The sequence below is a fragment of the Acipenser ruthenus genome, chromosome 45 (genome assembly GCF_902713425.1).
Source record: "Acipenser ruthenus chromosome 45, fAciRut3.2 maternal haplotype, whole genome shotgun sequence".
NCBI lineage: Eukaryota > Metazoa > Chordata > Actinopteri > Acipenseriformes > Acipenseridae > Acipenser > Acipenser ruthenus.
Genome location: NC_081233.1, coordinates 4,306,440 through 4,333,679, shown reverse-complemented (window position 1 = coordinate 4,333,679; position 27,240 = coordinate 4,306,440). Strand labels below are relative to the sequence as shown.

Genomic DNA, 27,240 nt, shown 5'->3' with positions numbered 1-27,240 from the left:
CATGAATTGCTGGGTCTCAGGAGGATATGACGTCAGGTAAAGAACTTCCCCTCGTTTACACAAGTAACAGCGGAGAGAGAAAGCAGTGAAGAACAAGAGCTTTTGTGCTTGGGTTTCCAAAGAAAGTCATCGGTAACGAATAAGGTTGGTTTTACTTTTGTATCACTCCTACTACGACTAATAACTGCGTCGATTAATACGGCCCATAAACACGAAGCAAGTGTTTTATGCGCTCTAAACTAGTTTGAGGTTTTAAGAGAGAAAATGGAGTGAGCGATGGAGACGAATATCATCATTTTGTAGAATGACCTCAGTCTGTCTCGAGAGAGGGGCCGTGTCTGTGAAATACAGTAAATTGAATTACGGAGTAAAATGGACTGTTTGTGTTTGTGATTAAAGCGTCGTATCCAGCTTAATACAGACAGTACAAACAGCAAATTACTTCCGTGAGCTGTGAGGATTGTTTGGTAAGAAAACATAATGCCATGTTTAGTTTTGGCTTGAAGTGTGGTAGTTAGGAAAACAATTCTTAAAGAAACACCCGATATAGCACACACACATTATATATATATATATATATATATATATATATATATATATATATATATATATATATGTGTGTGTGTGTGTGTGTGTGTGTGTGTGTGTGTAATCATTTGAGAGTAAATCCTGTGAATACCGTACATACACATACGCACTTAAAAGCCGCCTCTAGAAAATAAAAATTATTGATTCGGTACAGATGTTTTTCAAGTTTAAATAATAAATAGTACTTGGTGACTAGAACCAGCCTTTTTGGCGTTTGTTCCAAAACCCCAGAGAAACGCCAGAGCTGAATAAACAGAAATGTTTATATTGTATTGTCCCTAAATGTAGAAGGGTGTCTGGGTGTTGGAGTTTGTTTTGTACATTTTGTACATCGTAACAATCATCTGCTAGTTCGTCTGCCTTAGCCTGTTGCAGCCATCTTTTAAAAAAACAATATATACAATAAATACTGTAGTAACACCAGTTATTTGATTATAAATCAGATATTCGTTTTTTAGCCATGTTAATTTTTTTTAAAGTGGCCTATTCTGTTAACATATATAAATATCAGACGTGTTTTATAAATATGTAAGGCATACTCATACTTGGTATATATTTACGTATATCATAAAACCCGCACTTTCAGAGCTGTCGTTTACACCTAGATGTGAGTATTGTTTAAGGCAGAACTAGGATATATGTAACCTACGTAAAGGTTGCATGAAACACACCTCACCTGACAGGAAGTATGTTGATAATGGTAAGCTTAGTTTAAACGTGCTTGACATGCGTGATAAAATAGTAAAGCGTGTGTGTTAACAGTGTGCAAGTATAGCTGAACGTAGTGAGGTTCCCTGCATCTAACATGATTTCCACGGCAGTCTTTTTCCACTGTAGAACCCGGACCGTACTCTGGATCAGGTGTAATAAAATTCGGAAGATGCTACCAGTACCTGTTAGCCTATTTTCCTGCACAATCTACATTATTTCTATAACTACCTGTTTCCCCTTCTTTCTTCGGCCACGAAGTTAAACAACGTTCTTTTCGTTCTGGATGTATTTAGTTGAGAACCCCTCTCACCACACCGCTTCCCAGATAAGAGGGCATATAAAAGTACCGATAGTTATAAGCACTTCATCTCAGGATGGGTAAACAACCCGATTGTGTTGCATTTAGACAGGAAGTTCTGTGTTCTCAAGGCCAAGGTAGGGAATGTTCTTGATTAGGAACCTGACTGTCGCTAGCTCAAAGCACCATTTTACCAATAAAAAGATGAACACAGACAGTAAGTACTGTTCCGTTTAGTCGTTTTTCTTTCAGTATTTAAATACAGATTCATATTTGCACAATGCAGCTATTCGGCTGTGAAAAGTCAGCAATTTACAATGATAAACAGACTGATCTTAGGTCTCTTCCACCCAGTTCAGAACACTTACTGTAACAAAACAAGTAATGTCTTTAGCAATTACAATCGCGAAATCTGAAACTACACTATTAAAAACATAGAACAGTATAGCTAATAATTAATGACTGTTCTGATTCAAATTTAAATCCACAGATTTATTATTTATTATTTATTAGCACCCCACACTTAAAATACATTACTTCTTTTGCTGTAGAAATGTATGTGTATGAAGCATTTCAATACAATTAAAAGGATTACCTCTGTCTACGTTATTGTTATTGTTGTTATTAGATCAGTGTTTCTCATTTCCATTCCTGGAGGGTCAAAGCTTTTCTGGTTTTCACTCCCACTGAGCTCTTAATTACCAATTTGCTTAATTTGACCATTTAGCCCTTTTGCCAAGTCTGAAGTTGTGAAGATGTCTCAATCTAGCCAGCACACTATGCTTATTTTTCCCCCTTTTTAAGAACACTTTACTAAATGTTACTAATTGAGAAATTAAACATTTTCAATAGTTTAAAAACAAAACTAATATAAATTATATACAGTACTGTAGTACTACAGTTAAGATGTGTTCATAGAGACTCCTGTTTAGTTTAAGTTGCCTTAAATTACTTGAAGATGCATGCAGTTTTCATTCTCCTTTTAAATGTCATAAACTGCTGTTAATGGTGAAATAATGTTTTATTTAAGGAATATAATCAACCTTTAGTGTAGGCCAAGTAGGACTATTCTGATAAAGTGGCTATGAAACAGCATGTTAAACTTAATAATATTTAAAACGAAAGACCAGAACTACCAATGTATTTCTGATGCTAACCTTTTATGAAGTGCTCACCACAGACTTGGAGTCCAGTCTTTCTTCAGGGTGCTTTGATCTGTTTGCCTGTTAATTGCTGAAAGCCACTTTGCCCTTCTGTCTGGATCAGCAGGAATCTTGTAGAAGGGTAATGAGCCGTCTTGTCCTCTTCTGTTTGTGCACCCAACAGCACAACATACATCTGCATTGTACCGCCGCGCTTAGTAAATTCATTCACAATGCAGTGCCTTTAGGATTCTGTTCACGATGAAGGACTTGTTGATGAAGGCGTGTTACTATTATAATTAATAATAATAATAATAATAATAATAATCGTGTCGATATGCACCCCTTTTCTGACCACAAATATGGCGACGGGAGAAAATGTGATGTCACAGGAAAACCCTCAACTGCCATAAAGTGTATTTTTATTGTTAGATTTAGTTTTTAAATAATATTTATAAAGATGATGGTAAAAAAACAGGATCCAGTCTGTGTGGAATGTCTATTGTACTCAAATAAAAAGGTAGACCAGCAACAGGAATGTTTCAGTTAATATACACACACACACAGACAGATACAATCTGGGGAGAAAAAAAAAAACATTGTTTTTTTTTTGCTAATACAGCCATTTATTATTATTATTATTATTATTATTATTATTATTATTATTATTTATTTCTTAGCAGACGCCCTTATCCAGGGCGACTTACAATTGTTACAAGATATCACATTATACATTATTTTACATTATACAGATATCACATTATTTTACATACAATTACCCATTTATACAGTTGGGTTTTTACTGGAGCAATCTAGGTAAAGTACCTTGCTCAAGAGTACAACAGCAGTGTCTCCCACTGGGGATTGAACCCACAACCCTCCGGTCAAGAGTCCAGAGCCCTAACCACTACTCCACACTGCTGCCCATGTTTATAACCTCCTACTGCTGCAAGTAAACACTGGATCACGCCGGTATCATATAAACTTAATGGCAGGCAGGTTTCAAGGGGTGGGGAGAGCTTGAGATGGTCTGTAAACAAGGAAATCAAAAGTCCTAAAACATAAAGCTCTATAGAATACACTTCAGGACTTTAAAATATTTAATTTTGTATGTTTAATGAAAAGCAGGGGCAGGCACTGTCTACATGATCTTCACAAAGTTTCTTGTATTCCAGATATCTGATAATCTACCGAAAATGGCAGTCGAAGGAGGAATGAAGTGTGTCAAATTTCTGCTCTTTATCTTTAACTTCCTATTTTGGGTGAGTGACATTTGTTTAATGCTGGTTAAATGTCTTTATTTTGTGCTTAAATGTACTGTTTTTATTACAAAACCTGAAACATTTCAAACATCTCTTCAGGCCAGTCAGGGGGGTGGCCTTATTACTGAATTTCTTTTAATAAATGAATACCACAGGAAAATGGTAGCTTTTCAACAGTGCATTGAACAGTTTGACCCTTCGAGATGTTGTATTTTTAGTTCTCTCACATGCAAACTGTTTTAATCTCTCTATCTATCTATCTCTGTCTGTAACGTTTGTTTCTGTAAGCAGTAGTTGTATTATTTAAACAAGGCTCAACCACCACCAAGTGCACACAGACACTATCTTCTCAGAACGGCTTGCCTAACTTTCCCCTGGAAGTTCATTTGCACAAGTGATAAGAAAATGCAACTACGTTACACCTTCTATTAAGAATATTGGATCCATCCAGCTGCACACCGCTAGAATAAACGGTGCACAAATTAATGACAAAGCAGCTTTTTAAAGGAGTGCTAAGCAATGCTTAAAGTGTATGTGATTTGTAAAGAAAAGTTCATGAGTGTTTTAGAATAGCGGTTATTGGTGAAACTCTTGGAAATCTTTCGCCCTAGATCTTGAGCAGCCTGTCAAATCCAGTTATCACGCACGGGATGAAATCCCATGGCAACGGCTATAAAGCGGAGGCAGCTGCACACCATGACAGTTTTTCCTATTTGTCCAAATGTGACGATTTTGCTGTGCATGTAGCAGAAGCTTCTGATTGCATCTGTGGTTTATTGAAATGAACTGCTTATCCAATTATGATAAAACTTAGCTCAAGTTATTAAGAGTATAACTGGGGTATATTGAGGTCTATGGAGCCAATCTGTCTGTTTGTCAAACTTCTATTTAGTGCAGAGTTTATATCACCGAGGATATTTATCTAGGGTGCATTTTATTTTATATAATACCATGCATTTTATTAACTTGGGCCACCAAAAACCTGAATTTGAACAAATTAAAGATGTTTAAGTTGAATATTAATAAAAACAAATGTTTGCAGTACTTTGAAAGTCTTCAAAACTTAGAAAAATTGGATTAAATGGCCAATCTTGCATACATCAATTTAATATTCTAACAAATATTTGCATAAATATTTAATGGGGCATTTCATCGCTTTATTTTGCAGGAGAGCTGTGTTTAAGCTTTGACTTGCAAGCTGCTTTTCTCGAGTGCTGTATATCTGGCGGTTGCATTGCTTAATAACTTCCTTGTTCACTATCTGTTGGTGGAAGTCAAAGATTGTTGAAACTGTTTACTAACCCATTTCCCCATCTCTCTACTTCTGGACTTACCACAGAGCGAAGGCGACCAGAACTGAGCACAGTATTCAAAGTGTGGTCTCACACTTCGTACAGTGAAATAGTGGTGTACATAAGAACGTGAGAAGTTACTAAAGCCATTCAGCCCTCCAATGCTTCTAGTTCCTAGCAGCTGATTGATCCCAGTGCAGTCTGGAGTTGCTGTTGTGTAAATGTCCTCCCACTCTGTTAACTGTAGCCCAACTCATGCCAGTCTTGCTTCTCTTCACGACAGGCATGTTGCTGCAGTTTCTGCTTAAGATTTAGTTGCTTTGAATTACATTCTAATGACTTGCTTTGATATTTGTAGTAGTTCTAAGTGTCACTGGAAATTGGTAGATATAGCCTATACTGTGGATTTCTGAATTTAAAGGGAGGGTTTGTTGGAAATTCAGTGAAGATTACAGGACGTCAGTTATTTTTCAGATACAAAAACAAAGGTGTTTTTTTTTTTTTTTTTAAATGTGACATTTGTCATATCTGAATTCATATTTAATTAATCTTTATCTTCAGGAGATCGATCACACTGTTACAGTGGTTTATTTTTTCCTTCTTTAACAAATGGCTGTATTTGAATATTTAGACGTGTCTTTAGCAAAAAATATATATATAGATAATATTTTAAACAACATATTAAGTTATCATGTATATTTGTGTGTGGTTGAAATCACTCCCTGACGGATGTTTTTTGCTTAGTAAATGTCGTTCCTACCATACTGTAAGCAAGTACCCACAAGTGTTTATGTGGCTGTCTTACCAAGTTACCATGGTAAATTTGCACGGGGATCTTGCAGTTTTCCAGTAGTAATCGTGTACATTTACCATGTTTAATGTGCTGTACCATACCTCACTGCCTCAATATGCAGCATTAAGTTTGCAGTGCTTTTTTCTACAGTAAATGTGTAAGAGCTGTACTAACTGCTATTGTGATTAGGGTTCAGCAAGGGTGAGCAGCAGTGTAGATGAAATGTGATTTTATTTCATTTGCATGCATGTTTATTTTAAATCCACGATAACAAGGTAATTTGATTGTCACAGAAGTGTAATTACATATATTATAAATAATTAATACGGTTTCAATATTGATATATAGAAGTCTATTACAACTTTAAAAAAAGAGAGAATTTCCACTCAGCTGTATTGAGAAGGGGTCATTCCTGGTTAATTTTTATAAAGTTAACATTTTACATGAATATAATTGCACATGAAAATAAATGATTAGTCACATGTACAGATTTGTTTATTTTAATGTACAGTTCCTGGTGTTTTGAAATGTGTAACAGGATTGGCTTTGCAGTGACGTCAGACCAGGAAATGCAAGACACAGTACTGGGGTTGACAGGGCTGCTGTGAGTTTGAATAAAGAATACAAACAAAACACTCACCAAAGTAAACGGCACTTTGGCCAAAGCAGATAAACAAACAATGCAGAACAAACCAGTATTGTGCTGGTATAAAACCAGCACAGGTAGCAGTCGTTTTCATGACTCGCGTCTCTCGTTCCACCTCTGAACACACTAACCTCGTTCAGTCAAAGTGGCAGGTTTTTATACATGTGACCAGCGTTCCCTCTAAGCTTTTCAGATTCGGAGAAACCGTGAGAGGGTAAATTATCGGTGAGAAACCTTTAGCCACGCATTAACCCTTTTAATATATTATTTTTGTTGCATTATACAATTTAGAAACAAAATTTCAAAACAGGTATCGGAACAATTTTACAGTTTGCTTTGCATTAACCAAGACGTTTAATGTGGCTCTGATTCTTAATCATCCTCTGATTTATTTATATAAAATAAATCTAGAATTATGAAGCGTGTATTTACCTTTATGAAGCCAGTCTGAGATCTTATCATAACTGCAGCCCTGTCAGTTGTTATCATAGATATAGACAGCATGCTTAACTGGTGGCTGCATGGAATTGCTTTATTCTACTGTATAAAACACGGGCATCTCCACTGCCTTCAATTGGAAACTCCTATAGGGCTGCTGATTTTCCATTTTTGGGACTAGCAAATTCAGTTTTTCAAAAATGGCCAATTCTGTTTTTTCTTTTTGAACTGGGGACCTCCTGGTTACAAGCCCTTTTCTTTAACCACTGGACCACACAGCCTCCTAATTAATCCTCCCAATTGTTTCTTTGCTAATTCTGGCTTGTTATTTGCTACATTTAACAAGAGGGGTTTCTCCGGACAGAATGTCTTTCATGAAACCAGCAGTGTGTAGTGTAGTGTAGTGACCACGTCCTTTACACAGTAAAGTGATCAATTTCCTTCAAGGAATGTATAGCTAGAAAAATAGCTTTAAGCTTGTTTCTTCATCGTCAGATAATATAATGTAATTTAAGAAACGACCATGGTTTAATATGGCTAATTATATCTTTATTAAATCATTAAGCATGGAAGGAAATAAATGAAATAATAATTAAACATGCAATTAATTTGGCTTGCTTAATTACTTGGGGAAAGCCCCGCCTGGGCGCAGTACAGTACCTTCGTTTCCAGCACAGAAGAATGCAGTGCTGTGCCATTGCTGACGTCTTATTAGCTTTCTTGTTCTCTACGTGTTCACAACTTGCAATATGATATTTTTAATGGTATTGACTCATACATGAGCAATGGAATGACAGCAAAACATACAGATAATCAGATTTTGCATTGCATTTTTTTTCTTTGTTGGTGCAGCTGCCATGTTGAGTTTCAGCAGACGCGTGACTGAAGTCACATGATGAATAAACTCAACTTGCAAAAAGATCTTCAATTACTTTATTATACACTTAAATGTGTATTCGACTCAATTATTATTTTGATTATGCTTTTACCAATTTCAAAACACTTGAATATTTCTGAAATGGTCGTTTTTTTAAAAGGGAAATTAAATATAAACTGAATCCAAATTTGAATCGGCTGCTCTGAGTTCAGCTTATCAGAAAGACATGCAGCTGTTAGAATTTAAGCTGCAGAAACTTCCCAATTAATGTATTTTCTGATTAAATAATGCAGAAAGATTGTGCTTCACTGATTAGTATTCAATTTCACGAGCAGCACTTGTTAGATTCGCTTGCGCCAGAGTGAGCTCTGCATGAATTATGTGCAGTTTTGCAAACATGCTTATGTTAATGCTTTGCAAGAATGTGTGTGCTTTAAAGAGCAATTTAAAACCGGTGTCAAAGAAAGTGTAGATTGATTATTGTACTGCAGTATGCTGCTTTAATGAGACTGCTGCTCATTTCTTTGAAGTCTGGTTCATAGCTGGTTAAGTTTAGCTTCATACAAGCATTCACACTTTCTTCTGTTGATCTTGAGCGCAGGTTTTTTTTTTTTTTTCATACGGTTCAAGTGGGAAAACAACTGTTCGCACATAAAGGTTGAGCCAAACATTAAGAGAGCGTTGTAGAATGCTGTATGTAAGTGGAAGTTCTTTGCCAGTATCTTCACATCAGTTGTTTTGCTAGTCTGCTATGTTGCCTAGCCAGGGTTTCTAGCATTGCATTTAGATGCAAAACTTTTCAACCCAAATCTGTGATTCCTTTAAGTTTAACGACATAAGCAGATCAGTTGTGAATGCCACAAGCTGCTGAAGATCCAAATTGTTGCCAAGATGGTGGACTTAAAAAGAACAGTGAGTCGAGCAGTGGTACATCTGTGGGGATGTTAATAGTGTTACCCAGTGCTACAAACCCCTGCAGTTTACAAGAAATGCATCGCGTTACTAGGAAAAGAAAAAATCCAAACTATCAGGAGTATGTTGAAACAAATGCTGTGATATGGACAACCCAGGATACAGCAGAGGTAAAGTAATGAGTTTCATGTGAACACTGTAGGGGTTCTGGAACACAGTAAAACGTTGCTTGGAGTCTGGCTGCTGTGTATCCCATTGTGTGTGGTTATGTTAGCAATGCTGAGCGTCCTGGAAAGGGCGATACCTTTCACAGCCACAGAAGATTAAATCAGTGGCACCATTATGTTTTAACAGTTTTATTTGTATGCCCTTGAAATGGTTATTTTGTTAAGTGGTCAGATGTTTATCTACTAGTTTTAATGTATTTTTGAATTGAATAATTGGCAGCAAATCAAAGAATCACAACAAAGGCCCTGGAAGAATATCTCAGTTGAACATTATCCAGCCTGGGTATTGTACACTGACAAACGACAAGGAGTCTATTTTAGTCTATTTTTATAATTTTCTCTTGTCTCTTGCACGTCCCAAGCAATTCTCCTGCTTTGCACCCATCTTTAACAACTTCAGCATGTTGATTAGAATTCTGAGATGTGATTCATATTGAAAGAGATATTGTTTAATGATCACATACAAATGCAGGCCTACAGATTCGATTACATATGGGAAAAAAATAGGAATTTTGGCAACAAGTTCATTTTATGAATATACTTAAGGCTTCTGTTTTTCAGTGTTTTATTTTTTAGCTATTTTAGTTTTATGTAGATACCCTGAAATTGTGTTTTTTTTTTGGGGGGGGGGGGGGGATATTGCTTGTATACTGTATGAGATTGTTGTTCAGTTACTTTCCGGAATTCTTTGGGTTTTTTCTTCTGTCACAATATGTATGGTAACTCGACAGTACTTGTGCCACTTTATATTGTGTTCAGTTCTGGTCACCTCGTTACAAAAAGGATATTGCTGCTCTAGAAAGAGTGCAAAGAAGAGCAACCAGAATTAAAAGGCATGTCGTATGCAGACAGGCTAAAAGAATTGAATCTATTCAGTCTTGAACAAAGAAGACTACGCGGCGATCTGATTCAAACATTCAAAATCCTAAAAGGTATAGACAATGTCGACCCGGGGGACTTTTTTGACCTGAAACAAGAAACAAGGACCAGGGGTCACAAATGGAGATTGGATAAAGGGGCATTCAGAACAGAAAATAGGAGGCGCTTTTTTACACAGAGAATTGTGAGGGTCTGGAACCAACTCCCCAATAATGTCCTTGAAGCTGACAACCTGGGATCCTTCAAGAAACTGCTTGATGAGATTCAGCTACTAACAACCAAACGAGCAAGATGGGCTGAATGGCCTCCTCTCGTTTGTAAACTTTCTTATGTTCTTTCCTTTGCTGTCTTCCACAATTAAATCCTTATGGTCATGGGCATATTCTGGGGTTGTTGTGTGTTTAGGCATTTTTTTACATATCGCCACAATTTGCAACTTTGTTTTAAATCCCACGAGCGTATTCTGTAAATCCTGCGTTTCTAATTGTAATCACGGTTTAAAATCTCGCAAGCGTGTCAATCAATGTAGGAATGTGCTTCCACTCAGTAGTTGGGGTGGGTTTAAAGTGAGATACAAGTCAGGAAGGAGGGATATTGCCCAACTGCACTGGGAAAGGTGTCCCCTCTTATTGACCCTCATCATTTGGAGCCACTTTTGTTCTATGATGCAACACTGAAATTGGGAAAAGCAAGAAAACTAACCAACAGTCCTCTTTCACAGAAGCGAATATATTGAATAAACCAAACAACTCTACTGTAAACAACCAAATGTGCCTCAAATCACACACTGGAAAGGTTCAAACAAGTTTACAGCTTTGTGAATATGGCAAACAAAGTGCTGTGCGAGGCGATATCCCATTTCCATATGTGGTGTACCATTCTTTCTACACTGTCACTAATCGTGCAGAGTGATTTGTTTAATGCAGTAATGGGGGTGACTGTTTGTTCTTTGGACAGCATGTGTTCTCTCACAGTGAACTTTTTTATTCAAAGTAACTATATTTGTCCATACATAGTAAACAACCAGCTGAGCCTTAGTTTATCCAGGGAGAGCTAAATACACAAACGCCTAGTGTTTCAACACTGAGTATAACCTGTTGATTATTTTATATATGAAGCACTGGGATTGGCCTGTAAGATTACTATTCATGAAGGTAGTGGCAGCTCACAGAATCGTTCCATAAATCCCACCCATATTGAATTTCCATTAGTTATCGGTATGGAATGTGCATCTTTAAAGAAACATGTGTTTCCATTTTCAAATCTGGTACTATGCAAAGTTCTCAGTTTGTTTGCCTTCCAGGAAGTCTGTTGCTGCTTTACTTAGTTTCTTGGTCATCCCAGCAGTGTCGTCCTTGTCATGTAACTGACTGAAAGCATGTCAGTCAATAGGGGAAGCAGGTGATGGGTTTACCACAGTAATGTTGCAGTTTTGCCACGCTTTACCATGCCTCTCTGGGCTTACAATGCTTTCACTATCCATTATTATAAAGGCTGTTTTTTTCCATGGATTTCACTATTTCTGTAAAATGTACCCATTGCTGTGTAATATGTTACCTGTGGAAATTCCCATTTCTGACAGAATAGCATAAATATACATAGTTTTTATTCCTTTTAAAATAAATACAGCAAATAAATACAGCAAAAGTCTTCAATGAGAGACACCAGCTGCATCACATCAGAAATGTTTCTGCTAATGATCGCTCTGTCCTGTACAAGGGGACAGTTCACGTGTTTTTACTTTTTATTTATGTTTTTATTTTGTTTGATAATCCAGTGAAAAATAGATGTTCTTTAAAATGTTGACATAAAAATGAAATATTCTACAATGTAGTATTGACTGGTTTTCAGGTCAGCATTTAAATATTTTGGAGCAATTGTTGTATAATAACTAGAGTGGTCAATTTTGAATAAAACAACACTTTTTTCTGCTTTTAGTAAATATTGCTTAGCTGTGAAATATCTTGAAATCCTTATTTTTAGCTGTGAAATAAGCCATTTTTACTGTGGGGGAAAAAATAGCCATACTTATTAGGCCTACACTTTTGCTATGCGTTTCATTGTCCTTTACACACACGTGTCGATCAGATAGGGAGATTGCACTTCAGCTGCCCCGGGGGTGTACAACAAGGCCTTAAGTTTGAAACACACAAAACGTTTTTATTGTGTTTGCGATTTGTATCGTCTTGCTTTCTAAAACCACATTGTAAATGAGGCTTGGCTCTTAAAGTATAAGTCTCAGAGTTCACTAGCTTGGTAACATCTGCTGTATAAAGGCAGGTGAGAAGAGGTGACAGCAGGAACGGAGGCTGCTGCCCATTTTGTCTTCAGTTCTGATGAGAGTGGGCTGCTGCAGTGAGGCGACTTTACACTTGGCTATATTAAACTGGCTAATGGGTGTATAAATGATACTAATTTGTTGTTGATAATACAAATTGATGGGATGAGTTTAATTGGCCTTTGACTGTATACACGCTCTGCCAAAAACAAGCCTGCATTTTAAAGTTAGTGTTGCAGTGATCAAACATTGTTCTCAAAAGAGAGATGTGTAGAATAATGACTCCCCATCAGTAACTTTCCATGTGCTTTTCACAATGTCCTTGTAAAAGATTAGTGTTACAGAACACTTTTTTTACACAGAGAATTGTGAGGGTCTGGAACCAACTCCCCAATGTTGTTGAAGCTGACACCCTGGGACCCTTCAAGAAGCTGCTTGATGAGATTCTGGGATCAATAAGCTACTAACAACCAAATGAGCAAGATGGGCCGAATGGCCTCCTCTCGTTTGGAAACTTTCTTATGTTCTTCTTAACACAAAGTGTACAAGAAACACATTGCCCACAGTTTCCCGTGCTGTCCACACCTTGTATTTTTAAACATATTGCTGACTCTTCTGAAATTTTGTTGAGCCTCCATCATAAATAAACCTTTACTCGGGGAACGTTCTTCAAGAAGAGAGAAATGTTTTCTGAGGATCTCTCCGACCACACTCCTTCCTGCAACAATGCTGGTTCTGTTCCCACAATGCACCAATCATTTCATTCCCCAGTATTATTGAACTGGGTACACTGAAATGTTTAAAAGAAAAAGTCTTTCTCTTGGCGTACGTTCCCGAGAAAGTTAGAAGTAACTCCCTTGTTGATTCATCTGTAATGTGTGAATAAAAAAAATGCTGTGAATGTACAACACGGGAGACTGCAAAGGAAAAGTCATGTAAACACTGCAAGGGGTTCTGGAGCACTTTAATGACACGGCAAATGGATTTATAATGTGTAGAGCATGGTCCTGCATTTCAAGAATTCACACACAGACATCAAATAAAGCGTGGCCTTGTAACAACACAAAGGCTAAACCTGAAATATTTCAAATACCAGCAATACCAAGGTTTCATGTTTTAAAAACATTCCTCAATTCCAGAGTTGTTACACATACAGCATAGACATCTTAAGAAGAAACCTTGTATATGTTAAATCACGCTTGAAGTCTGTTGTATTGGGTACCAGTTTACGGATGGAAGCAATGATGCTTTAAATAGAGGTCATTTGTTTAGGATACAATGTGGGATGAATTATTGTCATTATATGTCAAAATCCTGGGAAAACTTGCAAGCTGTTTTATAACCTGTCTGCAGAAGCTGCAAGTAATATCTCACACTACAAGAAAACCATCGCTCCATTAGTACCCTGGTCCATCGACGAGCAACCTCACTAGTCCCAGGACTTGAAGGACTGAGCTGCAGATCGGCTGAAAGAACTGAATCCGTTTAGCCTGTAACAAAGAAGAATGGGGGGGGGGGGGGATTGAAGTCTTTAAAATCTAATAGGAGCTGACAAAGTGAACCAATACTTCATGCATAGCACAGAATCCAGGACCAGAGGACCCAGTTTAAGATTAAGCGACTTAAGACAGAGGGTAGGGGTCCCTTCACACAGAGAGCGGTGAGGGGATGGGATGGGTTTCCTAGGCAAAAAACAATATTTGTATTTATTTTTTAAATGTCTGTTGGTTTGGTTAATTTCTACCTTTTGCCACCAAACTGTCCCTGTGGTCAATTGGTAGGCAGTGACATTAATTCTTCACACTTTCAGCAAGGTCATGTTTAATTGCACCTTTTCTGAATATTTGTGTTTCCTTGTGTAAGACAGTGCTTGTGAATGTGGAACAAGTAAACCAGTACAGATTATTGGGGTAACATCTTTACAAATATTGAGTGTGAATACAATCCTCAGTGTTATAGCAAACATGATACAGTTTGAACTGTTGGAGATTGTGTTTGTGGGTAAGGTGGTGGTGCTGCTGCATCACATGATGGTTTTTAGCCGTGACTCATCACATGACTCAATAGCCTGTGGAGGGTGGTGGGAGGGTCATCCTGTTCTCTTTTTTTTCTTTTTTTTTTTTATGTAGCCCTCAGCTACATCAGTCAGTTCTATACTGTACAATGTAAGGTCATAGCCTTTGCTGATCTACTAAGACACTAATGCTGTGTCACATGACACACCAAACAAACTCTAGATGTATCATTTGTAGCAACATCGGAAGCTTACTTGTGAAATGCCACGTGAACTGTAGACCAATTTCCAATAACATGCATCTAAGTATTATAATAGATTTTCCTTGAAAATGTAGTCCATTGTTTCTTGCAAGGCTCGGAAAACTTCATATCCCATCACCACTGTTACCGGTAAGTGCGTGCAATGTGCGCTTTGATCCGTGTTCAGTGCTCCTGGTTTACAAGACAGTTCTAACGATGTTAAGAACAAAACGTATTGTGTAACCAAGTGATTGAGTGAGGTCTGAGGTAGTCAGCTACTCAAACGACTCTAGACCAAAAGTGGCAAAACGTGCTCTAAAAGGCAAGTGATTTATTACCGTATTTTGTGAGCCCCTGAAAAATAAATGTTGAAAAGGAGCAAGCCTAGTCATGATACTGTTTAAAACCCAAGATATGAATTTTAAAACCTTTGAATTTTAATTTGTAAGAAACTTGTAGATATGTACATTTATAAAATTCTATGTGATGTGTAAAAAGTGAACACCACATGTTTCTATAGTTGTAGCAGGTCTTGTGTTGGGTTGACCTTGCCTTTTCAATGCAGAAGAGTCTCTTAATCCTGTCCACAAGAAGAGGCTCATGTAATTTCCCCATATCCCTGACAGCACTAGCAAACTCACTCACTACGATTACCTTTATACCAGGTTACAGTTCAAACGTCTGCATTTGTGTAGCTGAGGAGCATGCAAGAATATATTTCAATCCTGTGAGCGAAGCTTGCTCATGATAGCATAGTGTGGCTCAGATGAACTTCAGGAAGGAGAGGCCTATTTATTCATAAAGTCAAAGCACTCTCTCTGCAGTCACCTGAGCTCCCGTCATCTATGCCTGAATCGAGACGGAACAGTGCGCTCCATAGACCAGAGTGAAGTGAGACGGAACAGTGTGCTCTATAGACCAGAGTCAAGTGAGACGGAACAGTGTGCTCTATAGACCAGAGTGAAGTGAGACGGAACAGTGTGCTCTATAGACCAGAGTGAAGCGAGACGGAACAGTGTGCTCTATAGACCAGAGTGAAGTGAGACGGAACAGTGTGCTCTATAGACCAGAGTGAAGCGAGACGGAACAGTGTGCTCTATAGACCAGAGTGAAGTGAGACGGAACAGTGTGCTCTATAGACCAGAGTGAAGCGAGACGGAACAGTGTGCTCTATAGACCAAAATGCTTTCCTTTTGTCTGTGCCGTTCTTAAAGTAATAGAACTTTTACAAAACTTGAAGGTTAATTTTAAATACAGTAAAATTCACAGACCTTGGAATTTCTTTCAGATTTAATGGGTCAAAATTGCGGGGTAACTTGTTTGATTTAGAAATGTGTGTTTCCAGCAATTTCCAATAGAAACTCCTCACACAGGTCTCCTAGCACTTACAGTTTTTGATTTAAAGGTCAATTTAAAGGTTGGGGGGAGGGGGGTCCAAAAAATACCAACTTTTGACCCCTTTACCTGTAAATCTTTTTTTTTTTTTATATACACAGTTTGGTGTAACTCAGAGGGGGTAAGGTGTTTTTTGGGGTAATTTGTCATGGAATGACCTACAGTTGTGATCAAACATTTCATTGCTTTTAGTGAGACACTACCCAGGCTATAGGACAGAGAGAACTTGGTGTTGCAGTGGATCAAAAACTGGGGTTCCCAGGAAACTCTGGAACCCATCGTCATCTTCTGCACAGCAAATAAGAGATTAAAAGGCAAACCGAAAGCTTGCTTGTGGAGGGAAGAGTACAAATACAGAGAGGTTATGAGGATACTGATGACACTTCACACAAAGTGGTTAGGGTATGGAATGGGTTACCTAGTCATGTGAAAGCTGAGTCACTGGGATCCTAACCTGACGCACCTGTCGAGGTGAGCAGTCACAGAGCCGGCCTCTATTGTTTATCTAATTGTTCAATATTGACACTGGCGTAGCCTGTGGAAAAAACAAATCCCCTTTTCAGAGTGCTTCTCACGTACAGGATTGGAGAAACCATTTGATTGTAGGTCTGTGGACCCAGAACATGGAGATTCTAATTCAGCCAAGTTATAAACTTTCATAGAAAGAACAAGAAAACATGAAATCATATGTGCTGAAAATTTGTCGAAGTACAAAGCAAAACTTATTTAAGTTAACAATTTCATAAATCTTGTTCCATTTGTTATACAGGTTTCATGTGCAGTTTTGAAAGACTTAAATTCAATGACAAACATTCTGACTAATAGTGTTCAATTACATTGAAGGACTTCCAGTTAAACATTTGTCATTTTCCTAATTATTATTATTTATTTCTTAGCAGACGCCCTTATCCAGGGCAATAATTTCTAATAAACCCCTTGTAGTAAACATAAATCATTATTTTAAAACCTGATATTGAGAACTACACTGGGTTAACAAAATCCCTCTGCAACCCATACTTTCACATCTTGTTGCACTTTCTTGGTCACCTGCTGAGTTACATTTTCCCCACCCCTTTTAATGGTTTCTTCCTATCATTAACCAACCAGCTGCTTCCCCTGTTGACTGACATGCTTTCTAGCTGACCAATCTCTCTCTCTCCCCAGATCTGTGGGATTGCGCTCATCGTGATTGGAATCCTGGTCCAGATGACCCTCCACAAGACCCTGCTGATCACCAATGCGTCTGCCTCGGGCACACCCATCGTCATCATCGCAGTGGGCGTGGTCATCTTCTTCATCGCCTTCTTTGGCTGCTGCGGTGCCTGGAAGGAGAGCTACTGCATGATCACAACGGTATGGATAGAACTGACTGAGCACTGCATGATCACATGGTATGGATAGAACTGACTGAGCACTGCATGATCACATGGTATGGATAGAACTGACTGAGCACTGCATGATCACATGGTATGGATAGAACTGACTCTCTGCACAAACCAACAAGACGTCTGGTGAACATGCTGGGGATTCCAGAGGGAACATTAGCTCAAGCTTCGTTGTTGTGGGTTTGTTATCAAAACATCTCATAAGTACATTCCTTGTACTATGGCTATTCCACCAATGAGGACGGCCGAGCCCCCCTAAGTGGGTTGTTTACATCTTGAGTGAAATTAACATGCATGCCATGATTGCGTTCTATTATTCTATAATGTGAAAGTCAGAGAATTACTTTCTTAGATCAAGCTCTGCATCAGTTTGGCATTGGACCTGGGGACAGTTTGGTTCACCCAACCGTTAAAGATACGAATACATGGCAGATCTATTCCAAGATGATATCAGATGTAATAAATAAATCACTCTGCAGTTTTGAATTAGTTATCCAACACTAGATCTTATAGCAAGTAAATAACAAATCATATCTATATCTATATCTATATATATATATATATATATATATATATATATATAATAATTCTGAAGCATATAACTGTGTGTCTGTATTTTGTACCAGTAAAATGACACAGATCTTCTTACAATACTCTCCTCAGTTTGCTGTGCTGTTAACCCTCATCTTCCTGGTGGAGATTGCCGCAGCCATCGCTGGGTATATCTTCAAAGATAAGGTGAGCGTGTGTCTGTTTGGTACCTTTGCATGTCCCGTGTTGTGTGTATCGCAGCCTTCTGTTTTTAAACATGTTAACGACTCATGATTCAATTGGGGGATACATTTCTCAACGATTACTCAGGAGTCTGCACCAGGATACAGATCATTGCTCTTTTAAGGATGGCAGGTATCCAGATCACACTCCCTCCTGTAACAATGCTGATTCCCTCAGCACTCATTTCAATCATCAGCATTCTACACTGCCATCTTCATCAGAAATTCTGTCTCCTGGGGAAATGTGCCCCAGTAAAAGTTGAAGAGTATTCCAAATTTGATTTACCTATGATGTGTGAATAAAAATATAAAAACAATCAAGATTATAGTTCTTAAATTCCTATTCATAAAAATATTTGCAATGCTGCTTGAAACAGAATCTTTAGGCCTAGTGGTAATGCAGGACCAGGAACTGGACACTAGAATCTCTGCCCGATACCACCCCTCTCTCTGGGTTTGTATTGACTCCCTACTCCTCTCCCCAGGTGAAAGACGGCTTTAGCACAGCGTTGGAAGACTCCATGAAGAAGTATAACCAGAGTGCAGATTTTAAGAAAGCTGTGGATACAATCCAGACTGACGTGAGTGTGCCAGTGTTCATGAAGTCTGCAAATCCATTTACTGTTTAGATAACAACCAAATAACTCCAGTAAATTTCACCTAATATGTATCATTTCATAGGTCTTATTTTACTATATGGAAAAGCCCACACATTATGGTAAAAGTGAATTCAAGTTTTGTTTTATTTGAAGCTGTTAGAGAAGAGTATTTATCGAACACTCCTTGCAGATACTTCAAAGCAACACTTTCGGCCAACCTCATAAGGTCGCTCAAAGGACCTATATGACATTGATATGAAAACTCATTTAAATACATCAATTGTGTGCTGTTAATGGGAAGTCCATATTACATTTCCTGGAATTATTTTGTTCGCTCTATGTACTTTTAAAGTAGTTATTGCAAACAAAATAATGTGTGTGTTTTAATTTAAGAATAATATATGGAAAGGCATCTATCTGTCTTTTTTCATGTTACTGATAGCTCTAACCTTGGTGATGGTTTTTGAATGCTATGTCTGTTATCAACCTGATCCAAAAACCTGAAACTCTTCATTTATTGAAGCATTACCTACTTCTGTTGATATGGCTGAATGTCAAGTTTATTGTCATGTACATCCTTGAACTCCATCTCCACTTTAAAAACCAGTGTGACTCGGTTCAGGATAATAGCCACAGCTTTTGACAAAGGGCATCTTGTACGTCATCGGGTCACGTGACGCGCTACCTCATTAACTAACAATTAGATTCATTTGACTTTTTAAATAGTGTAGTTTATAAAAAGTTGTAGAATTTAAGTTCTTTATACAATTTTATACCTAAATTGAAATCTCCATCTGTTTTAAAATAATTAAAAAGCTCAGATTAGGCAAATTTATTAGTTCAATTAAGGGTTCAATTATGTAACTGAGCGCTTGGTTGGAACAAAAACCAGCAGGGCAGTGGTCCCCCAGGACCAGGATTAAGAACCACTACTTGAAACATTACCTACTGCCTTGGTCTGAAACAGCCCACAACACCACCTAGCTGTAGATCTGGCAGTTGCAGTTAACCCTTTGCAGTCCATTTATTAAGTGTGTGTCAGGCGCGTCGGGTCCACTTTATTTTCACACGCGCAGTTAATTTTAGACGCGCTGTTTAAAATTATTTTTTTTCCACAGTCAAACGGGTTTAAAAGGCCCTGCATATCAACAAAGCACTCACTAGGCATCTCCAGCCCCGCCCCACCCTTTCGTTCGTTATAGCTTTCACCTATGCTAAGAAAGAAATAATAATAATAATAATAGTCGTACATACTGATCAATCATCTCCTGATCACTCGTTTTATCACCAAACTCCTCAATAATGCGATCCAAGTCATTATTGTATTACTATAACATCTGAAAAAAGCTCTGCAAATGTCCGTGATATTCTCTGAGCGCTGATGCAGTAGCAGCCAGCTTGTTTCCTTATGGCCGCCGTTATCTGATGCCAGGGCCAAGTATGACCTATTCATGAGATACGCCCCTTTTTTTTTTCGGCTTGTCTCGGCTCCTGTCGCTCCCACTCGGCCATTGAATGGTTTTCTCGGCTTTTTCAGGAGAAAAAACGACTAGAAACCCGTTTTTTGCGTTTTTTTGATGATGTCGGACAGGGTCCAACATTGGACCGGATAGGAATAATTGCAGTGTCGGACCAGGTCCGACATAGGACCGCAAAGGGTTAAACGTATCAGTTAAAGATTTTTGCAGTTGCCCAAGTTCTGTATTTTTTTTAATAAGCTTTGAGTTTAGAAGCTGTGCTTCAGGTCTAGTTGTGAGCCATAGACAAGAGGAATTCAATATGAAGAGAAAAATAATTACAAAATAACAACAAAACAGTTATTAGATGTGACTTCCATGCAATCCTATGAAAGTATTGACATTCATTGGAATTCGCTGCCATTATTTGTTGCCGATTTTGTATCTAGTTTAGACAATGTTATTTAGAGTTCAGCAGTAGTTTGCTGTACTTTACTCGCAAAAACATACATATAACAAACAATCTTGTTTTACAAAAAAATGGTCCAAACTCAACCGGGTGTTAATTGCTTTGTGAGTATCCAATGTGTTTAAAAAGCCTAATGACCTTCATTCTGGGTTTTATGAATACTCTGTACTCCAACACAAGCACATAACATGTCCTTGTGTATCTAATATTCTATTTCTACCTTTAATAGAAGTGTATTATGTACTATAGTAAATGTGAAATAATGTTTAATACCCAATTGAAAGGTATTGGATTTTTAATATTCATTAATATACCAGTATTTTTTTTTCTGAAAGGCCTGGCCATTGTTTTGAACAGTGCTGTTTAGTTTACTGCAGGTGGTTACGTGTCTACAACAATGTAAACGTGGCAACCTTAGTCAAACGCCTGAAAACCACACTTGAAAAGTGATGATGATGCTGCTGCATTTGGTCCATTTCACTACTGTAGGTGAATGTGATGGTTTAATAAATGACCTGTTTAAATATCTCAGCAAGCTAGCTAGCTAGCTGTAAAGCTGTTGGCGAGTTTAGGAACACTATCTGACTGTCATGCCTGCTCTCTCCTTAGTTCCATTGCTGCGGTTCCCATAACTACACTGACTGGTTTATCTACCGACCCAATTTGACTGTCCCGGACTCCTGCTGCAAGACTCCCATCCTCAACTGTGGGAACAACGTCACCAGCAGTAATATCAACCAACCGGTATGGACACGCACACGCACACGCACACACACACACACATCCACTTATTCAATACAGTGCACTATACTTAAAGTACACGGTGCTAACACAATAATTCCAGTAAGTCTTACCTAACGTGTATTGCTATAATTTCATTGGGCTCAGAAAATCCATTTAAAAGTAAAATATGAATTCTGGGAACTGCACTACAGAGAAATAATATATCATTATTTTCTTAAAGTACACGATGAAACTAGTAAGTTACTCAATTTTGAATGTTACTCCCATAAAGAAAACAATTAGTCATGCTTGTGTCCACGGTAGCTACGCTTTGTCGTGTTAAATTAAACTCTTCATAAGTCCAGTTGGTTATTGATTCAGAAGTTGATTGACCGTTCTTCAAGAGAAAAACGTGCCACTTTCAGTAATTAATTATATGATAGTCTAGCTGGAACTTTCTACGACTGTCACTTATTTCACTTCTCCAACTGAATGTTGATGAAGGCTGTAGCAGCAAAACACACCCCCTGGTCTCCCTTTCTCTTCTTAATTAATAAACTAATGTTGCATTTTTAAACAGGTTTATGCTGATTCATAACATAAGAGTGTTCATTGAAGTATTTGCCCTGCTGGCTAGCAAATCCGTTTTAAAAAGAATTCTTCTGCAAGTGTGCGGTGACGATGGAGATTAAAATGGCCAAGTCATGAAAATGGTCAGCCCCTAATTGTGCATGGCTTGACCAAGACCCTTTTGTATCATTTTTTTATAGCAGTTTTTGTTGTTGTTTTTATTTTATCACCTTGACTGAGTGATACATGCAGAGGATACAAAGATTTCAGTATTTTCAGCTTCTTTGTTTAGGGTGAATTGGTTATATTGTATCAGTTATTTAAGGCTTATTTTGTATTAAATTATCAGCTACTGATATCTATGCATTTTATAAGGATTTATTCATTAGCACTCAAATGGGCTCTTTTTTGTAATGTTTACACCTGGCTGCAGAGTGAAATTTTTTTGTTGAATTTCACTCCTGATGGTAATTTTATTTAAAGCTATTGAGAAAAATATTTATCCAATGCTACACTTCCGGTCAGCTCCCTGAAGTCACCATTGCAAACCGGTCAGTCATAAGAAAAGCAGTGATTGGTGCTCAAGAGCCTCTGCATCTAGTGTATCGAAGTTTCTTTGAAAGAAAATAAATGGCAAACATTTAGAATGTTCCTTTCCTCTGTTATTTTGAAATACCACTGCTCTAGATTGTTGGTACAGCTTACTAGCAGTTACAGCATTGTATTGAGGGCTGGTGTGGAATTGAAACCCATTCACGGCCCGCAGGAACACTAACCTGCTCACTAACCTTTTATTTTATAGAAATATCCTTCTGATTTGTCTCTTGCTTTTATTCAATTAATAGAGAAATAAAAACGAATAAATTAACTACTTAGACTATTTACAGTGCCTATAGAAAGTCTACACCCCCTTGAACTTTTTTTCACATTTTGTTGTGTCAGTGCCTCAGAGTTTCATGGATTTAATTTGAGGATTTTTTTCCCCTTATCTACACACCATACTCCACACTGTTAAGGGGGAAGAAAGTTTTTATTGAGAATTATATTTTAAAAATACAAAACTGAAAGATCATAATTGGGTAAGTCTCCACCCCCCTGAGCTAATACTTGGTGGAAGCACCTTTCAGCAATTACAGCTGTGAGTCTGTTGGGATAGGTCTCCTACCAACTTTGCACACCTAGATTTGGCAATATTTGACCATTCTTTACAAAACTGTTCAAGCTCTGTCCAGTTCCTTGGGGAGCGTTGATGGACAGCAATCTTCAAGTCATGCCACAAATTTTCGATTGGATTTAAGTCAGGGCTCTGACTGGGCCACTCAAGGACATTTACCTTTTTGTTCCTTAGCCACTCCAGTGTAGCTTTGGCTGTGTGCTTAGGGTCGTCAAGCTGAAAGGTGAACTTCCGTCCCAGTTTTTCAGCTTTCTTGCAGAGGGCAGCAGGTTTCCTCAAGGACTCTGTACTTTGCTCCATTCATTTTCCCTTCTATCCTGACAAGTGCCTCAGTCCCTGCCGATGAGAAACATCCCCATAACATGATGTTGCCACCACCATGCTTCACAGTAGGGATGGTGTTCTTTGGGTGATGCGCTGTGTTGGGTTTGCACCAAACATAACGCTTTGCATTTAGGCCAAAAAGTTCCATTTTAGTTTCGTCAGACCACAAAACTATTTGCCACATGGCTACAGAATCTCCTGAGTGTTATTTTGCATACTTCAAACGGGATTCAAGGTGGGCTATCTTGAGTAATGGCTTCTTTCTTGCCACCCTACCATACAGGCCAGATTTGTGGAGTGCTTGGGATATTGTTGTCACATGCACACTTTGACCAGTCTTGGCCATAAAAGCCTATAGCTCTTGCACAGTTGCCATTGGCCTCTTGGTAGCCTCTCTGATCAGTCTTCTCCTTGCTCGGTCATCCAGTTTGGAAGGATGGCCTGATCTAGGCAGGGTCTTGGTGGTGCCATACACCTTCCACTTTTTAATTGTCTTGACCGTGCTCCAAGGGATATTCGAGGCCTTTGATATTTTTTTATACCCATCCCCTGATCTGTGCCTTTCATCAGCTTTGTCCCAGAGTTCTTTTGAAAGCTCCTTGGTGCTCATGGTTGAGTCTTTGCTTTGAAATGCACTACCCAGCAGAGGGAACCTACAGGAACTGCTGAATTTATCCTGAAATCATGTGAATCACTACAGTTTAACACAGGTGGAGGCCACTTAACTTGGTGTGTGATTTTAAAGGTGATTGGTTACACCTGAGCTAATTTAGGATTGCTATTACAAGGGGGGTGGACACTTATCCAACCAAGCTATTTTAGTTTTTATTTTTATTTAATTTTCTTCAAATTTCTAGAATATTTTTTTCACTTGGAAGTTGTGGGTTAGGATGTGTAGATGGGGCGGTTGGGGGGAAACTGTTTTAATGCATTAATTCCAGGCTATAAGGCAAAATATGTAGTTTGCCCCCCCCTCCCCTGTATTCAGTATGAGCGGTGTGCCTGAACAGATGGGTAGAGAGGCTTGTCAGAAATATGAATGATTGAGTGGATTATAGAAAAAATAATGAACATGCATAAATAAATAAAACATAACAATAATAAAGTACATTCCTGACTGGGAAGCAGAATTCACTTTGAACAAATCCGAATGAGAAATAAATGCAGTGAAATTGTGTGTCTAACACGTTCTTCCCTCCCAGGGCTGTGCGGTGACCATTGATACCTGGATCCAGAAGAATCTTCTCATTGTGGTGGGAGTGGCGCTGGGAATTGCCTTCTTCCAGGTACCTGATTTTTTGTGTGTGGAGTTGTTGCTGAAATAACCTGTTACTTTACCTCCCTCTGCTATACTGTGGAGATGTTGCTGAAACAAGCTGTTACTTTACCTCCCTCTGCTATACTGTGGAGATGTTGCTGAAATAACCTGTTACTTTACCTCCCTCTGCTATACTGTGGAGATGTTGCTGAAACAAGCTGTTACTTTACCTCCCTCTGCTATACTGTGGAGATGCTACTGGAACAAGCTGTTACTTCACCTCCCTCTGCTATACTGTTGATGTTACTGAAGCAAACTGTTACTTCACCTCCCTCTGCTATAATGTTGAGATGCTGCTGAAACAAGCTGTTACTTTACCTCCCCCTGCTATAATGTTGAGATGCTACTGGAACAAGCTGTTACTTCACCTCCCCCTGCTATAATGTTGAGATGCTACTTCACCTTCTCCTGCTGTAATGTCTGTTAGTGAGTCCTTCAGAAAAATGTGTATAGGGTGCAGCAGTTCCTCCTGTAAAAGCTCTTGAGCAGGGTGAGTCATGCAAGCTGGTTTGCGTTGATTTAAAGTGCTTGGGAATAGGCTAGGGAAAGATCACAAGGTCCTCCTAATTGGTAAGAATTTGAATAGCATTTCAGATTGGCTATAAAATAGGTAACATTGATTAAAATCAGTAAATAACAAAGTGTGTTTGAAAGAGCTAATGATTGTTCTCTCTCTCTTCTCAGCTCCTGGGCATCGTGTTTGCCTGTGTGCTGATGAAAGCTATCCGCAGCGGTTATGAAGTGATGTAACCGCACGCAAACCCACTGCCACAAACCTCCAACAAAATGATTCCTCCACTTTATTTTTTAGCTTCAAAACTCTGAATGACTGCAAGTGGCACCCCATTTCTATTTTTGGGGATTGCGCTAATTTCTGTGCTTTACACACACATATATATTTGTTGTAAGAATGTAGGAAAAAAAAGAAAGCTTTCACAAAATCCAGGTGAGAGTCATTTTCACTCTTGTTTGATTGTTTCAAAATCGAAATCCCGATTTCTACACTGCCTATTAAAATAGTTTAAAAACACACAACTACACTTGCACGCTGACGCACACACACACTGTAGTTGAGTAGTTAGTGCCTAGTTTTAAACACTGAGGTGCACACACACTGTAGTTCTGCAGTGTCTAGTGAAATGGCTTGAATTTTCAAATGTTTATACAATAAATCCTTAAATGTAATTTAAAAGTGATAATAGGGTTGAAGAGTGGAAAGTTAAAGTGTAAATACAATAACTTATAAGCAATGTTATACATTTGATGGGTACAAATGTATATTCTTAGGAGACCTAACCCAGGCCACAAAATTTAGATTTGTACAAATGTGAAACTTTAATAAAATCACTTTTCAGATCATTGTATTGTGCCAAAACAGTTTAAATGAACAGCAAACTTTTTGCCAAGCGGAGTTAATCTCCCCATGCCAACATCCTTGGGTATTTCCTCAGTCAGATGAGAGTGCAAAGTGGCAAATGGCAGGCATCCTGTTTTCAATGAAGCAGCCTGCCTGTCGCTATACAATTCTAACATGCATTAGAAGTCCCATCCCCATTGAAACCTATTAGCAGCAGCTCCACTTCTAATATCACGGAGAGCAGATCTCACTCTCAATGTCAGTGGCAAAGCATTGGAAACGTTTAAACCACATCAAGTTCTATAGAACAGGTTAAGGAAATTATCAGGGTTTCATCTGTGTTTATTTAGATTAAGGACTTCTAATGTGGCGTCCGATGGCTACCTCTAATCAAGTTGAGAGTATACGTTCTCTTTCTCTGAAAGCAGAGTGCATGAGAAATACTCTCCACGTGATTCAAGGAAGCCCCCGAACACTCCTATACAGTGCACCAGGACCTTATTGGGATCAGGCCTGTGCATGACTGGAGAGCGCTACTCCCAACAGCAGCAGCCGATTCATATGAGAAGCTGGTACAACATTACCTTTCAATAGAATAACGCATGAAATGGAGTTGGTGCAGAGATCAAATATTCATCCTGATATCAACTGGATTTTGTGAAAGCAATTTGTTTTCGTTTTTAATTCTCTTATTATTTTAGTGAAATCTATAGTGTCTGTATCTACCTTTTGGAGGACAGAACTCCTATGAGTCTGTACAGTGGTGTCTTTCTATATTTTCATAAAAAAAAAAAAAAAAATTGTGACAAGTAAGGTTGGTTGACTTCGTCAGAAGTGTAGAAACTGCCGAAGAAGGTCAACCTTCCTCCCTCGTGCCAGCTGAACCCAGATCAAGCCAGTCCGATTGCTTGTCCTGGGCTTGATCCCACATGGTGGGGTAGTGCCATTAGGGTGGTACTTTAATGCCTGCCAACGCAGCAAGGCAATGTTCCTGATGATTTTATTATTGTTATTTTGCCAAGTAACTTTCTATAAAGCAACAAAACAAAAACATCCTTTTATTGTTTTCATGAATAAAATATAAATTTTTTAACTTA

The 27,240-nt window shown here is 38.3% G+C and overlaps 1 protein-coding gene across 1 annotated transcript; it reads left to right on the top strand.

The window, feature by feature from the left end:
• Positions 1-27,240, top strand: LOC131720878 (CD63 antigen-like). The gene is made up of 8 exons (XM_059013212.1): positions 1-144; positions 3,915-4,001; positions 17,159-17,347; positions 18,043-18,117; positions 18,638-18,733; positions 21,287-21,421; positions 24,671-24,754; positions 25,471-27,240. Exons 2-8 carry the CDS (start codon positions 3,936-3,938, stop codon positions 25,534-25,536), a joined length of 711 nt encoding a protein of 236 aa, XP_058869195.1. The 5' UTR covers positions 1-144; positions 3,915-3,935; the 3' UTR covers positions 25,537-27,240.

Coding starts and splice junctions, on each gene's coding strand:
- LOC131720878 (XM_059013212.1), top strand. CDS start 3,936: ATGGCAGTCGAAGGAGGAATGAAGTGTGTCAAATTTCTGCTCTTTATC. Junction 17,348..18,042: donor GCTACTGCATGATCACAACG/GTATGGATAGAA, acceptor TACTCTCCTCAG/TTTGCTGTGCTGTTAACCCT. Junction 18,734..21,286: donor TGGATACAATCCAGACTGAC/GTGAGTGTGCCA, acceptor CTCTCTCCTTAG/TTCCATTGCTGCGGTTCCCA.